Source organism: Fusarium subglutinans, assembly GCF_013396075.1.
Source record: "Fusarium subglutinans strain NRRL 66333 chromosome Unknown NRRL66333_c0000067, whole genome shotgun sequence".
In the NCBI taxonomy this organism is placed as follows: Eukaryota; Fungi; Ascomycota; class Sordariomycetes; order Hypocreales; family Nectriaceae; genus Fusarium; species Fusarium subglutinans.
In genome coordinates, this window is record NW_023502130.1 from 163,016 (window position 1) to 176,519 (window position 13,504).

General features: G+C 48.8%; 4 protein-coding genes across 4 annotated transcripts; 3 read left to right on the top strand and 1 right to left on the bottom strand.

Moving 5' to 3' along the window:
* Window positions 1-373: 373 nt before the first annotated feature.
* FSUBG_6477 (replication factor C subunit 5) lies at window positions 374-1,552 on the top strand (the record flags this gene model as incomplete). Its single annotated transcript, XM_036684679.1, has 2 exons — window positions 374-460; window positions 515-1,552. 2 exons carry the CDS (start codon window positions 374-376, stop codon window positions 1,550-1,552), a joined length of 1,125 nt encoding a protein of 374 aa, XP_036538046.1.
* Window positions 1,553-5,066: 3,514 nt separating this feature from the next.
* On the top strand, window positions 5,067-7,598 carry FSUBG_6478 (acetyl-coenzyme A synthetase; the record flags this gene model as incomplete). Its single annotated transcript, XM_036684680.1, has 5 exons — window positions 5,067-5,283; window positions 5,342-5,365; window positions 5,598-6,760; window positions 6,813-7,478; window positions 7,536-7,598. 5 exons carry the CDS (start codon window positions 5,067-5,069, stop codon window positions 7,596-7,598), a joined length of 2,133 nt encoding a protein of 710 aa, XP_036538047.1.
* A 2,134-nt stretch (window positions 7,599-9,732) lies between these two features.
* FSUBG_6479 (Disintegrin and metallo ase domain protein) lies at window positions 9,733-12,117 on the top strand (the record flags this gene model as incomplete). The annotated part of the gene is made up of 2 exons (XM_036684681.1): window positions 9,733-9,799; window positions 9,863-12,117. 2 exons carry the CDS (start codon window positions 9,733-9,735, stop codon window positions 12,115-12,117), a joined length of 2,322 nt encoding a protein of 773 aa, XP_036538048.1.
* A 590-nt stretch (window positions 12,118-12,707) lies between these two features.
* On the bottom strand, window positions 12,708-13,186 carry FSUBG_6480 (uncharacterized protein; the record flags this gene model as incomplete). Its single annotated transcript, XM_036684683.1, has 2 exons — window positions 12,708-12,830; window positions 12,890-13,186. The coding sequence occupies 2 exons, from the start codon at window positions 13,184-13,186 to the stop codon at window positions 12,708-12,710; spliced, it is 420 nt and encodes a 139-aa protein (XP_036538049.1).
* Between the last annotated feature and the right edge of the window lie 318 nt (window positions 13,187-13,504).

Here is a 13,504-nt window from a genome sequence, read left to right on the forward strand (position 1 = left end):
TAGAGGTGTAGATCTGTTGTTGTAACTTGTATAAATACCAAACTCTAGATCTACTAATTCTAAAAATAAACAAAATGAGATCCATGTTCAATGTCTTACAACGGCGTAGAACCTAAGATAAAGTTCATCTTTTCTTAGTGACCATAAATACTTTTCCTTGTTGAAAGCATTATAATTCGTGCAATACCTACCTACTACCTAATCATATCACTCGTTGCCTGCTGAACGGTTGTCACAGTTGGATACTGTGCACGGACCACTTCATTTTCAAGGCATCATCCACTCTGCCACTTTACGCGACGACGCGTCTTCCACCATTTCCCAAAAAGCTGTCTCGACACAATTCTCACCTCCAGACCAAGCAGCTTCCACGATGGCACTTATTGTTGACAAGCACCGACCTCGGTCTCTCGAGACCCTCACATATCACAATGAGTTGTCAGATCGTCTTCGCTCTCTTGTAAGTCAATGAACCTCCTGGTTGAGCAACATTGTTGACTAGTATCACTCTCAGGCCCAGAGCGGTGACTTTCCTCACCTACTTGTGTACGGGCCTTCAGGTGCTGGAAAGAAAACCCGAATCGTCGCTACGCTGAAGGAGCTCTATGGACCAGGTGTGGAGAAGATCAAAATCGATGCTCGAGTATTCCAGACGACTAGCAATCGAAAGCTCGAGTTCAACATTGTCGCCTCCGTCTATCACCTCGAAATCACACCGTCCGACGTTGGAAACTACGACAGAGTTGTTGTTCAGGACCTTCTTAAAGAGGTTGCACAAACGCAACAAGTGGATCAATCAGCGAAGCAAAAGTTCAAAGTCGTGGTTATCAACGAAGCGGATCACCTGACGAGAGATGCACAAGCAGCTCTGCGACGAACGATGGAAAAGTACTCGCCCAACCTACGATTAATTCTCTTGGCGAATTCGACTGCCAATATTATTGCACCGATTCGCTCAAGAACTCTACTTGTCAGAGTAGCGGCCCCAACGCACGAGGAAATATGTGATGTGCTAGCAGTATCGGCGAAGAAAGAGGGTTGGCCCGTTGTGGAGGGTCTTCACAAGCGAATAGCGGAGGAGAGTGGGCGAAACCTTCGACGAGCTCTCCTGATGTACGAAGCCGTTCATGCACAAAAGTACGTTTTCCCTAGTGAAACTCACTCATGGTGGTGGCGTGAAGCAAAAGCTAACCTAGTTGATAGTGAGAAAGTCACTGATAACACAGTCATCCCACCGGCAGATTGGGAAGCCCTTATCGGCCAGATCGCAAAGGAGATCCTGGAAGAACACTCGCCAGCCAGGATCCTGCAGGTGCGGTCCAAGCTTTACGATCTCTTGACACACTGCATTCCCCCCACTACTATCCTCAAGACCTTGGCGTTCAAGCTGATTGCCCTCATTGACGACGGGTTGAAAGGCGAGGTCATCCAGTGGGCGGCTTTCTATGAGCATCGCATCAAGACCGGAACCAAAGTTATATTCCATCTCGAGGCTTTCGTGGCGAAGTTCATGAGAATTGTCGAGATGTATTTGATGAGTATGGATATGTAATTGTACTAGAGTATATTTGGCGTTTTAGGAAGGTTGATGTAGCAGAATCTACAGAACTCGACGATACGTGCGTGTCGATGCTTCACTCTATCTCAACTACCAGTTATAACTCTTGTAATGTGCTGCATGTCATAAGCTGGCAAAACAGTGTCATGTTCATATTGCGAAGTCCTGAGCAAGAGAAGTTGGCTCTAAGAGTGCACACGGACGGGCCCCGTTGGGCGTCAAACTTGAGATACCTTACCATAGAAACATGCAGTGGAGCCCCAGACCCGATACAGAGAGTCATGATGAAGTGGGGGATGAGGATGGGGAAACGGAACCTTGTTTGGATACCGTGTGCCTGGCTAGAACGCATGGAGAAATGGAAGGAGTACCATTGGCTATGGTAGTTTCTGCATGTTGGAGAGCATCACTGATATTGACAAACTTGCCAGGCTAATAAGTCCGTTGTTAAGGTAGTCTTATATAGAGATACCTGAGAAAAGATCTCTAAAACCCAAGTCCGCTAGTTTATCTCGAATATGGGAGTAGTCGGTATTCTACTCAGTAACTTTAGTGAAACCACAAAAGTTTACTGTGTGATGGCGCCTTCACCACTGAGAATAACCGCGGGAACTCATGAAGAAGACCGGCTGGATGAGAGGAGCCAGATCTGACCTCCGTAGTGTGTGCGTGAACTGTCTTTCTAACGAGTGCGGTCATGGCAAACGGACAGTTTCCATTCGCTGATTGCATCACTTTATGACAATGTCTCGGTCGAGTCCCGAAGATACGGCCAGCAACATTTTAGATCTAAAGCGTGGCTGGAATGGCAGGTGAAGCCACAATCTTGGGGATTCCGTGGCTTCGGCTATGAGATGCATGTTGAACCGACCGTTGGGGCACAGATCAACATGGGGACAGGGATTGACTTTGGAAGATTGACATGGCGATACCAATTGGGGACGGTCATCATGATGGGCGATCTTGCGGGAAGCTAGCGGCGACAAGGAGAATCACTTTAGCCTTTCTATTTCGTTACAGAATCTACGAAATTGCTTTGGTGATCTTCGAGACACCTGTCATACGCATGTTGATAAATGTAGTAGTACGTAGAACAATGTCCTCGTCTTCAAATCTATGTTAGAGTTACTTTGACACACAATATCCAATACCGCAGCAAAAGTACAGCATCAGAAATATGTAGATATTTTCTCCAAAAGAAGCAAGTATAGAGTACATGCAGTATTCTCTACAAAGACCCGCAGAAGAAAAACGGAAATGTCCTAACAAACTCAACTTTGTTGAGATGGAAGAACTCACAGGGGATGAGACCCCTGAATAATTAGCCATGAAGGCGAAGTCGGAGTCTGAGATAGACCAATCAAGTTGTACAAATCTTGACCCCAAATGCGGGGGGGGCGTGGGAGGGGCATCTGCAGCTGCCACGCTGCAACAATGTGGGGTCAAATCGAAGCCCATTAAAACCGATTGCCTCGAAACGGCACGGCAATAAGACCACAGCCAGTAGATAAGGAAATACGCCATATATCCTGTTGCAGATATTACTGCTGAAAGTGTCGCCAGTTGAGACCCAGGGCATCGATTCCTCCGAACAGGGCATTCATCGTGAGAGCGATCTCGGCTCGCTGTCGACAGACAAGGTCAATGTTGTCCTGCATTGGCGAAATGCAACGCCTTGACCGGTTCCACTATATTGCCGGCCTCCCAAAACTCCACCTCCTTCGTGACTACGATCAATCACATAACACGTTTTGGCTATCAGTACTCAGTACTCCTCTGTGTGCGGCCCCATAGCGGCTCCGCCATATTGGATCAAGGACAGTCAAGAAAACTTAGGTGAGGCTTAACTCACCTTTAGACTAATAGATTTTGATGCCTAGACTTGGGGTCTAAAGTTTTTTTGGCTCCCTGAGGTGGATGCATCTCTTCCCAAGGCTGTTCAATCATTTCCCAAGTAATGTCTTGTAATATCTCAATCATAGAGCCGGGATGTTACTCTGGTGGTAGCACCTAATTGTGCATGCTTTGACTGTCTGTCTGCTGGCTGACATCACCGTTTCTGTTTAAGAAACAATCTTCTGCTGACCCTGAAGCATTGGTCTATCCGGCTACCGCAGATAGTTCGGCAAGCTATCTAGTACAGGGATTTGATGATGCCAATTATTGATAGGTGGGTATCCCAATGCATCGTCGACGATATCAAATTCGAAGTCATGTTACCATGTAGCATGAGTCTCTGATGTTGAGAGCTGAGAAAATATCATGGTAGTAGAAACTAGTATCTCATTACCTATTATCTTGGGCATAACTCTCTTAACTTAATTCATAATTAATAGCAGAGCGCGGTATGTCAATGATTATGGCTATTTACCTACCTAGGTAGGTAACATCCTATAGAAGCATGAATGATGCGGCTGTCCTTTTTATCGGAAGCAGTGCTGCGTAATTACGGCATGTATCATTCACCAAAGTCGAAGTGAACTTTTTCTATCATATGTTTTCAATAGAAAATGAAAGAAAAACCAGTATAGGCCAGAAAGCGTGACTATAAAGTAGATAGATGGTAGCATTCAGGCCATTGTGTTATAAGGAATACAAAGCAGAAAAGCGAACGAAACCAACAATGCATTCTTTCTCGGGCGTAGGGCTTCGGGATAGAACCGATGCGGTCTGATATGGATGAATGGCAGGGAGAATAATAGGATACATGGCGCGGCAGAAGGGTTCTCAAATGTAGCGGTCACATCCACAAGCCCTTGTATGTATATCACATTGGCATTTGTGTAATGCCGACGTCAAGTCGCATCTTATGTCCTAGGCTCACATTGCTGACGGGCAGATGCCGTGCTTAGTATTTTGGCCACTCTGAATGCCGAGAATTCTAATGTGAATCTTTGGTGACGATCAATAACGACCATCATGCTTTCAGGCTGCATGTACAAAATTAGGTGCTAGCGAACGTGAGTCTCTAAATCGCTACTGGCTATTCGGGACTTGAGGTGGCTCGGGGGAAAGGATCACGGCAAGACCCCCCCGGTTCGCCGGCCGCAGCTCGGGTTTGGTGCCAACACCACAGAGACTGATCCCAGTTGGTGCAGGTACCAGTGACAAGTCGCAACGGCCGGCCGGGCCTTCCAATGATGATGGACCCATTTGCCATAAAGAAAGCTCCCCCCGCAAGCCGGACCTCATCAAACCTCTGGATCTGTCTCAACTATTTCTCCAGCTCCTCCCCCTACTCTAGATCCAACTAAACACTTCCTCTCTACTTTACTCTTCATTGCCTTCTCCAACCTCTCCTCCTCCTCCTCCAATCCAAATCTTTACAGCTCAATTGCACGACGTCTGTATCTCCATAGAACAGCAACACCGAAAGCTGTAAGTCCTGCAAGTACAAGCAGTTCTGACAAGCTCCACGGTCACGCTACCCCGCCATCAACGTTGCACATACAGGCGCAACGCTCAACGAAAAAAATAATTCTCAAATAAACCCCAGCAACAGAGCACAATGGCAACCGCCGTCGAGCAACCCCAAGTGCCCCAGGAGCTCAGGGCTTCGGCTCCCGAGTCTCTCCCCAAGAGTGCTATCCCAGCCGCCGTCGCATCTCCCGTTCCCGCTCCTGCAGCCACCGAAACTGTCTCGTTGAGAGCTGAGGAGACTCCCGCACCCGTTCAAGAGACAAAGGCTCCTGTAGTCGCTGAGGCTCACCTCGTTGATACCTATCGTAAGTTTGCGCAGCCAACTTGACCTGTCGCTGGAGCCATCGCTAACCTTCAGCTTAGACCCTCCGCAGCGCATGTTTGCTAGTAAGTCAATTGCGCCCCTTTGTTTTCTGTTGAGGCGAAATTACTCGCCGCAGTGTCTCCCGCTAGACCCTGCTGTGTGGTTCTTTGCTTATTCTTGACTCCATCGTGCTCCGTTTCCCTGGCTCATACTAACCTTGCAACCCGGCAGAGCATCCCCACCGGCCCCACCTTGCCAGTAAGTGATCCCGGCTTCCGCACCGGAGCCTCAACATGAGCTGACCCACTCTCATAGACCTCGAAGAGTACAAGCGACTTTACAAGGAGTCCATCACTCAACCTGAGAAGTTCTGGGCTGAGCGCGCACGCGAGCTCATCTCTTGGGATCGCGACTTCCAGACCACCCGAAGCGGTTCTCTTCTCAATGCCGATGTCTCCTACTTCAACGAGGGTCGCCTGAATGCCTCATACAACTGTGTCGACCGTCATGCTTTCAAGGACCCTGATCGTGTTGCCATCATTTATGAGGCCGACGAGCCCACCGAGGGTCGCAATGTCACTTACGGAGAGCTCCTCCGAGAGGTCTCTCGCACCGCCTGGGTTCTCAAGCAGATGGGTGTCCGCAAGGGCGACACCGTCGCTATCTACCTTCCCATGATTCCCGAGGCTATCATCGCTCTCATGGCCTGTGTCCGTATTGGTGCCGTGCACTCCGTTATCTTTGCTGGTTTCTCTTCCGACTCTCTCCGCGACCGTGTTGTCGACGCCGGCTGTAAGGTTGTCATCACAACTGATGAAGGCAAGCGAGGTGGCAAGTTGATTGGCACAAAGAAAATTGTTGATGACGCTCTCAAGCAGTGCCCTGCAGTTGAGAATGTCCTTGTCTACAAGCGTACTGGCTCGGAAATTCCCTGGACCAGCGGCCGTGACTTCTGGTGGCATGAGGAGGTTGAGAAGTGGCCCAACTATTTCCCTCCTGAGCCTGTCGCTTCTGAGGACCCTCTATTCCTCCTTTATACCTCCGGCTCCACTGGCAAGCCCAAGGGTGTCCTGCATACAACCGCCGGGTACCTCCTCGGCGCTGCTATGACCGGCAAGTATGTCTTTGACATCCATGAGGGCGATAGATACTTCTGTGGTGGTGACGTCGGCTGGATTACCGGTCACACCTACGTCGTTTATGCTCCTCTTATGCTCGGTGTATCCACAGTTGTATTCGAAGGTACACCTGCCTACCCCAACTTTTCGCGATACTGGGACATCATCGAGAGACACAACGTTACTCAGTTCTACGTTGCTCCCACTGCTTTGAGACTGCTGAAGCGTGCTGGTGACGAGCATGTTCGTGGCAAGTTCGAGCACCTTCGTGTACTGGGCTCGGTCGGCGAACCTATCGCCGCCGAGATCTGGAAATGGTATTTCGAAGTTATTGGAAAGGAGGAGTGCCACATTGTTGATGTAAGTCTTTCATGGGCATCGGTTTGGTGGCCGCCGCTAACATTAATTCTAGACTTACTGGCAAACCGAGTCTGGCTCTCATGTTCTCACGCCCTTGGCTGGAATTACACCAACTAAGCCAGGCAGTTGTTCTTTACCCTTTTTCGGGGTTGAGCCCGCTCTCATCGATCCTGTTTCCGGCGAAGAGATTCACGGCAACGATGTCGAGGGTGTGCTGACCTTTAAGCAGTCCTGGCCTAGCATGGCCCGCACCGTTTGGGGAGCTCACAACCGGTACAGAGAGACTTACCTTGATGTCTACAAGGGTTATTACTTCACCGGGGATGGAGCTGCTAGAGATCACGAGGGTTTCTACTGGATTCGGGGTCGCGTTGACGACGTCGTCAACGTCAGCGGCCACCGATTGTCCACTGCGGAGATTGAGGCTGCTCTGTTGGAGCACCACTCTGTGGCTGACGCAGCTGTCGTCGGTATCGCCGATGAGCTTACTGGCCAAGCTGTGAATGCCTTTGTTGATCTCAAGGAGGGTGTTGAATCAAGCGATGCTCTGCGCAAGGAGCTTATTGTCCAAGTGCGCAAGAGCATTGGTCCTTTCGCTGCTCCCAAGGCGGTGTACGTTGTCCCTGACATGCCCAAGACGCGAAGTGGCAAGATTATGCGACGAGTATTGAGAAAGATTGTTGCTGGTGAGGAGGATCAGCTTGGAGACATTACTACTGTAAGTCATCTCCTTGAGATATCTCTAAGTGGCATTTGTAGCTAACATAACGCACAGCTTTCTGATCCTTCTGTTGTTGAGAAGATTATCAAATCTGTTCACGATGCCAAGCGCAAGTGAGGTCAGTGACGAAAAGGGTTATAAAGACATGATGCATATTATCTAGTGGAGTTATATACCATGAATACAAGGCAAGCGGGAAAGGGATAGTCAACCGACTACGGAAGCGGCCTGGAATCAGATTCCCGCTCGGTGTTTGGGGTTGATGTTGGGATTCAGCCACGACCTGGAAGAGGATCTTGATGGCTTGGGAACCAAATTTTATGAGGTTGATTTATGAGCATTGCGGTCTGATTTTTCTCTCATATTTTTTAAGCTAGCAAGGCAAAAAGAAAGCCCAATAATGAAATATTGGCTAAGACATCAATGGCGTCCGTGATCCAGGGTAGTGGTATCAAAGAAGCTAATTGCAACCACAACAAGTGATTGATGTCAGAACAAGGTTCTGCACGAATCTGTCTTTGGATGGCTGGATGTTTCCTTCTGCTAATGTTGACTTGGAGGATATCTAGATAAAGAAAAACAGTCTACGGTGCCAGCTTCCGAAGGACGCGTGTACACATGTCCGGAGTGGGATGTCAAGTGGGATGAAGCAAAAGAGCAAACAGTCACGATGATTTTTAACGACGTTCTAATATTTAGGCTTCAGTATTTCTGGGCCGCCGCGTGGAAGTACGGGAGGTCTAGAACGAGAAAGGCCTTGAACGGTTTTCACAGTTGCAGAGATATCAAGCAACTCCATGAGCCAAAGGCGCCAATGGATGGTCCCACTGGAGTGCCAAGGGTGATGAAGTCGTCATCGTTTTTGGGGGCTGTTGGTGTAATTATTAGTCTATGAGTTGTAAGGGTGGGATAGCTTGAGAGTAGATGATTTCTGTTTCCCGCTGACTGGAGGCTGCATAAAGTTGAGGGGCCGACTCGATTCTTTGGCTGTACAGTAGTATATATAAGGTATTTAAAGCGCAATGATCTAACTTAAATTGCGTTTCCGCCGATATCGTGATGTCGTGACATCGTTATAAAACAAGCCTTTTCAGCCACGGCGTTTAATAAGAATTCTTGGGACAGCCCGATACAGTAGCAACAACGTGGCAGCAGAGTCTAACTACTAATCGTTTATCTGGGTAATAAAGTCTGTCATCAACACCTTATGTCCGATGATAAATATCAACTTGTCAATGCCAAGAAACTTGAAGATGTATGTAAATGACTACAGTAGCAGCGGGGAAGATTAGTCTAGCCTAGGATTGTACTGTAAATGGTTGGATAAAAAGATACGAGGGCGAAACATATTGACCTCGGTCGGATGCACCGGTGAGGCTTCGGGAGGCCGCCTGTAATCAGATGGACTGCGAGTATTAGTCGGATTTGATCTGTAATTATGCATGCTGGATACAAGGGTTATCGACTTCTGTTGCCAAGCCTCAAAGATGGATATGTCAACATCCGTTGACATTGAGTTTCACAACAACTCTGATGAGATGAGATTCACAGCAAAGTTGACAGTCTTGGTACTAAGTAATGGCTGACAAGTGTGACGCTTGCTGTTAGGGAGGCTATGCAGTGGGAGAACCGCGCGGCCTCTGGCTCGTGATTCGCTGGCCAAGAGACTTGGCTGTCCCTCCAGCATCCACACCCCAGCCCTCGGGAACCTTGGAACCCTTGGCGTGAGGTATGTAAAAGCCAACGGCGTTAGAAGGATCTAACCTAACCTAACAGTCAACAGGCTCTAAGCACTCTCCGCCACACTCTGTTTTGCCTTTCCAACTCCCTAAAATCGGACTGGACTGAGCTGAAATATCCATCCCGTACCGTATTATTCAGATCTCAATGCTGATCATGCTACGCGATTAACCGTTTCGAAATCCCTTTTTCTTTACCTTCTCTTCGTCTCCTCTTCCTCCTCGTGTACCTATCCTCTTTGTTCTACCTCGAGACCCAATACTTGGACCCTCACTTCTTTCTCCACATTCTCCTTTGACGTTCCTAATAAGTTCCGTCATACTCCCGACTCTATTTTCGGCCGCTCCGTCTGACGATCTTCGTCTCACCTTGATTACCTCTCATCTTACAACCTCCGTTCTCCTCAACTCGACTGTTTCTTCTGTGTTACTGTATGGCCCTGCAGTGATATCTCTGTCAATCGGCGCGTCGCCATTTTTCTCCCAGGACCGTTCGAGGTCCGATAAACACCATGGTATCATTGCGGTCGATTGCGACCGCTATTGCAGGTGTGGCTTTGTTCTTTGAAACCTCACTAGGTATGCTCAGCACTTGAAATCCATCTCGTATTTTGGGGTAGTCTTCTAATATCCTCGAAATAGCGAGCTCAGTTAAGCGCAACGCCGTCAACTATATATCTTTCATCGGTGAACCTGTAATCAACACACCATCACACCGTATACGCGCCGACTCGCACTTTGATCTCCTATTCTCATTACACAATGGAAAACAAAAGATCCGCCTCAAGCTTGAACCGAACCACGACATTCTACACGAGAACTTCGCTATTACTCACATTGGCGCCGACGGTGCCGTGCGATCTGTCGAAAAAGTAAAGCGGGAGGACGAAAAAGTGTTCAAGGGACATGTGTTTATTCAGCGAGTCGGACGGGAAGGTTGGACAAATGCTGGCTGGGCAAGGATAACGATGCATCGCGACGGAAAGGAACCTGTCTTTGAGGGCACTCTGCGGATCGACGGCAACCATCACCATATCCATACCGGCACCAACTACCAACAAGTTCGACATGAAGATGACCCTATTCTATCAGCATCAGAGGCTCGAGACGATGTTATGGTTGTCTGGCGAGACTCGGATATCATGCCTTTTAATCCTACTGAGCTCAAGAGGCGTGGGGCTTCGGCTGCACTCTGTGACTCTGACACATTGGGTTTCAACAGCAAGTTTCATGAGCTCCAAGACTTTGACGCTTTTGGCGCGGCAAACACTAAATCTCTTTTCGGTCGCCAATCTATCGACACAGGTACAGGGAACGACGGTTCGAGTGTTGACCTTGAGTCTACAATTGGTTCTGTGAACGGTTGTCCAACTAGCAGAAGGGTCGCCCTTCTAGGAATCGCAACTGACTGTGGATACACTTCCACATTCAACTCTACCGAAGCTTTGAGGAAGAATGTCATAAGAATGGTCAATGATGCCTCCGAAGTTTACGAAAAGAGCTTCAACATTACGCTGGGTATTCAGAACCTCACCATCAGTGACGGATCATGCCCTGGAAGCCCATCGGATACAGCTCCTTGGAACCAGAAGTGCTCCAACAGCGTCGACTTGTCCGATCGTCTTAACTTGTTTTCCGCCTGGCGTGGTCAGAATGAGGACAGCAACGCCTACTGGACTCTCCTGAGCACTTGCAACACCGACTCTGCTGTTGGCCTTGCATGGCTGGGCCAGCTCTGCCGCCCTGGTGCCTCAGCCAACTCCAACACTGGAGGTCGTAACGAGACAGTTGCTGGCGCCAATGTGGTTGTCAAGACTTCGGCAGAGTGGCAGGTATTTGCTCACGAGACAGGACATACTTTCGGTGCCGTCCATGATTGCACTTCTCAGACTTGTCCAGTCTCGTCCGATGCGCAGTCGTGCTGCCCCTTGAGCAAGAGTTCGTGTGATGCTCAGGGTGACTACATCATGAACCCATCTTCGAGGGAGGGAATCAGTGAATTCTCTCCCTGCACCATTGGAAACATCTGCTCAGGTTTCAGGCGTAATGTCAATACGGAATGTCTCACTGATAACAGAAACGTCAAGACCATCTCGGGCCAGCAGTGTGGTAATGGAATTGTCGAAGAAGGCGAAGATTGCGACTGCGGCGGCGAGGGCAGCTGTGGCGATAATCCTTGCTGTGACGCAAAGACTTGCAAATTCAAGGGTCAGGCTGAGTGCGATAACTCAAACGAGGAGTGCTGCACGGATAAATGCAAGTTCGCATCTTCAGGTACTGTTTGTCGATCGAGCACAGGCCCTTGTGATCCCGAGGAGAAGTGCACAGGAAGCAGCGCGACATGCCCCAAGGACAAACACAGCGACGATGGCACAGACTGTGGTGATAGCCTCCAGTGCGCATCTGGTCAGTGTACATCGCGGGATGAGCAGTGCCGAGCAAACTATCAAAATACGACATCCTCCAGTGTGAAGGCTTGTACCAACAGCTGTCTCTTGTCTTGCCAGGCGTCAGGCGATGGCTTCTGTACGCAGCGAAACCAAAACTTCCTCGACGGTACGCCTTGCGGCGGCGGCGGCCGATGTCAGAGTGGTAGCTGCGAGGGCGCTTCGACGTGGAAGGAGATTGAGAACTGGTTCAAGAGCAACAAGAATATTGCCATCCCAGTGGGTTGCGTTCTTGCTGCACTCCTCCTCTTGTCCATCTCTTGCTGCTGCTTCAGCTGTATTAAGCGACGCATAGCTCGCCGCAGGGCAGCCAAGCAACCAGCCATGGGCGCGTGGCCAGGGTATCCTCGGGGCCCTGCTCCAAACCAACAAGGCCCTTACATATACGCCCCAATTGATAACAACAATGGCTGGCAGCAACAGAGGACGCGCAGTATGAGATATGCCTAGATTTTTTCTTCTTCATTTTTTTCTTCTTCTGTTTTCGATACAAAGGGGCGGGCTTTACATGTCCGATACAGCATTTGCCGGCGTTTTCTTTCTGGGCACAATTGGTTTGGACATTATATCTCTTCCGGGTAGTTTTTATTGTACGGAATGGATTTGTACTTCCGCACATGCATCTTGACATTTGTTTTCAACTTGTTGATAAGCGAACCAGGACATACAAGACGGCGGATCCGGAGAAGTACTCATGGGATAGTTGGTGGACAAGCGCATAAGGAACAGGCACATTCACATACACAGCGGTACACGCATACACGTCTATGTTAGATATTAGCACGAGACCATAACGACAATTAGAAGAGGCAGAATGCCACGATTTATTCGATTTCGTCTGCTTGCACCAGAGTTTTGAACTACGATGTGGTTACTGCCAGTAGACATTCAATACAGCAGCATAGATAAGCAAATGCGGGTTCATTTAATTCGATTGTTTGAAAGTCGTGATTCGTTATAGAGGGCTTGTGATGGTTGGCTAAAAGATCCCCTATATCACCAAGGGCAGTCTTCTCTCTTCCAATGACGAGGACTCTGTACTATCGAGAGATTTTATCACTGACTCGGCGATTCTGTTTGCTCCTCGCCGTGTTGTTGTCGTCATGTTTGTCTTCAAAGCCACATAGCTGGCGCATGAATCGAAGCCGTTGACCGGCAATGCTCTATAGACGATGATTTAGCACAACTAGCATTTTTATATCAAAGCGGTGATGATACATACGTCGCCGGTCGCTTGCGCATGTGCCATGAGAGCCGTATGGTTATCCAGAATATGAATAGCCTCTCCTCTGCGTTCTCTCTCTATGTGTGTTTCAAACATGGGGCTGCAGGAATCAGTGTCGGCGGTGCAAGGTCGTGCAGCCGAAGCACGATACTGCGGTCCAAGCTGCCTTGGTTCGCCATCGCTCACGTCGCTTTCTTCGCTATATGGGTTTTTACCGCGGGCTTGCCTATCGCGCATTTGTTCCGTCCATCCTGAAGAGCCATTTGATTGATGGTGTTGTGTCGATGAAGACATTGTGTTGTGGATGGTTTTTGGTAGAGGGTGGTGGTAGTGGGAAGAGAGTTGATAAGAGAGTTTGTTTGTTTGCTGCTGAAGATGTATGTTTGAGGTTTGAAGAAAAAGGTAGCTCAGAGACGATAAACAGCTTCTCGTTACAAATAATGAGAAAAGGGCAGAAACGAAAAGAATGGTTGATGACTTCTTCACATCCAATACAGCTCAACTCATAAACTCCCAGTGACATGGAAGCGAGGGAGACAGGGCCTGGCCTTGAAAAAGGAACCGACCCCTCCACTGGAAGCGGGGCGCACGTCACTTACATAAACCTCCAAA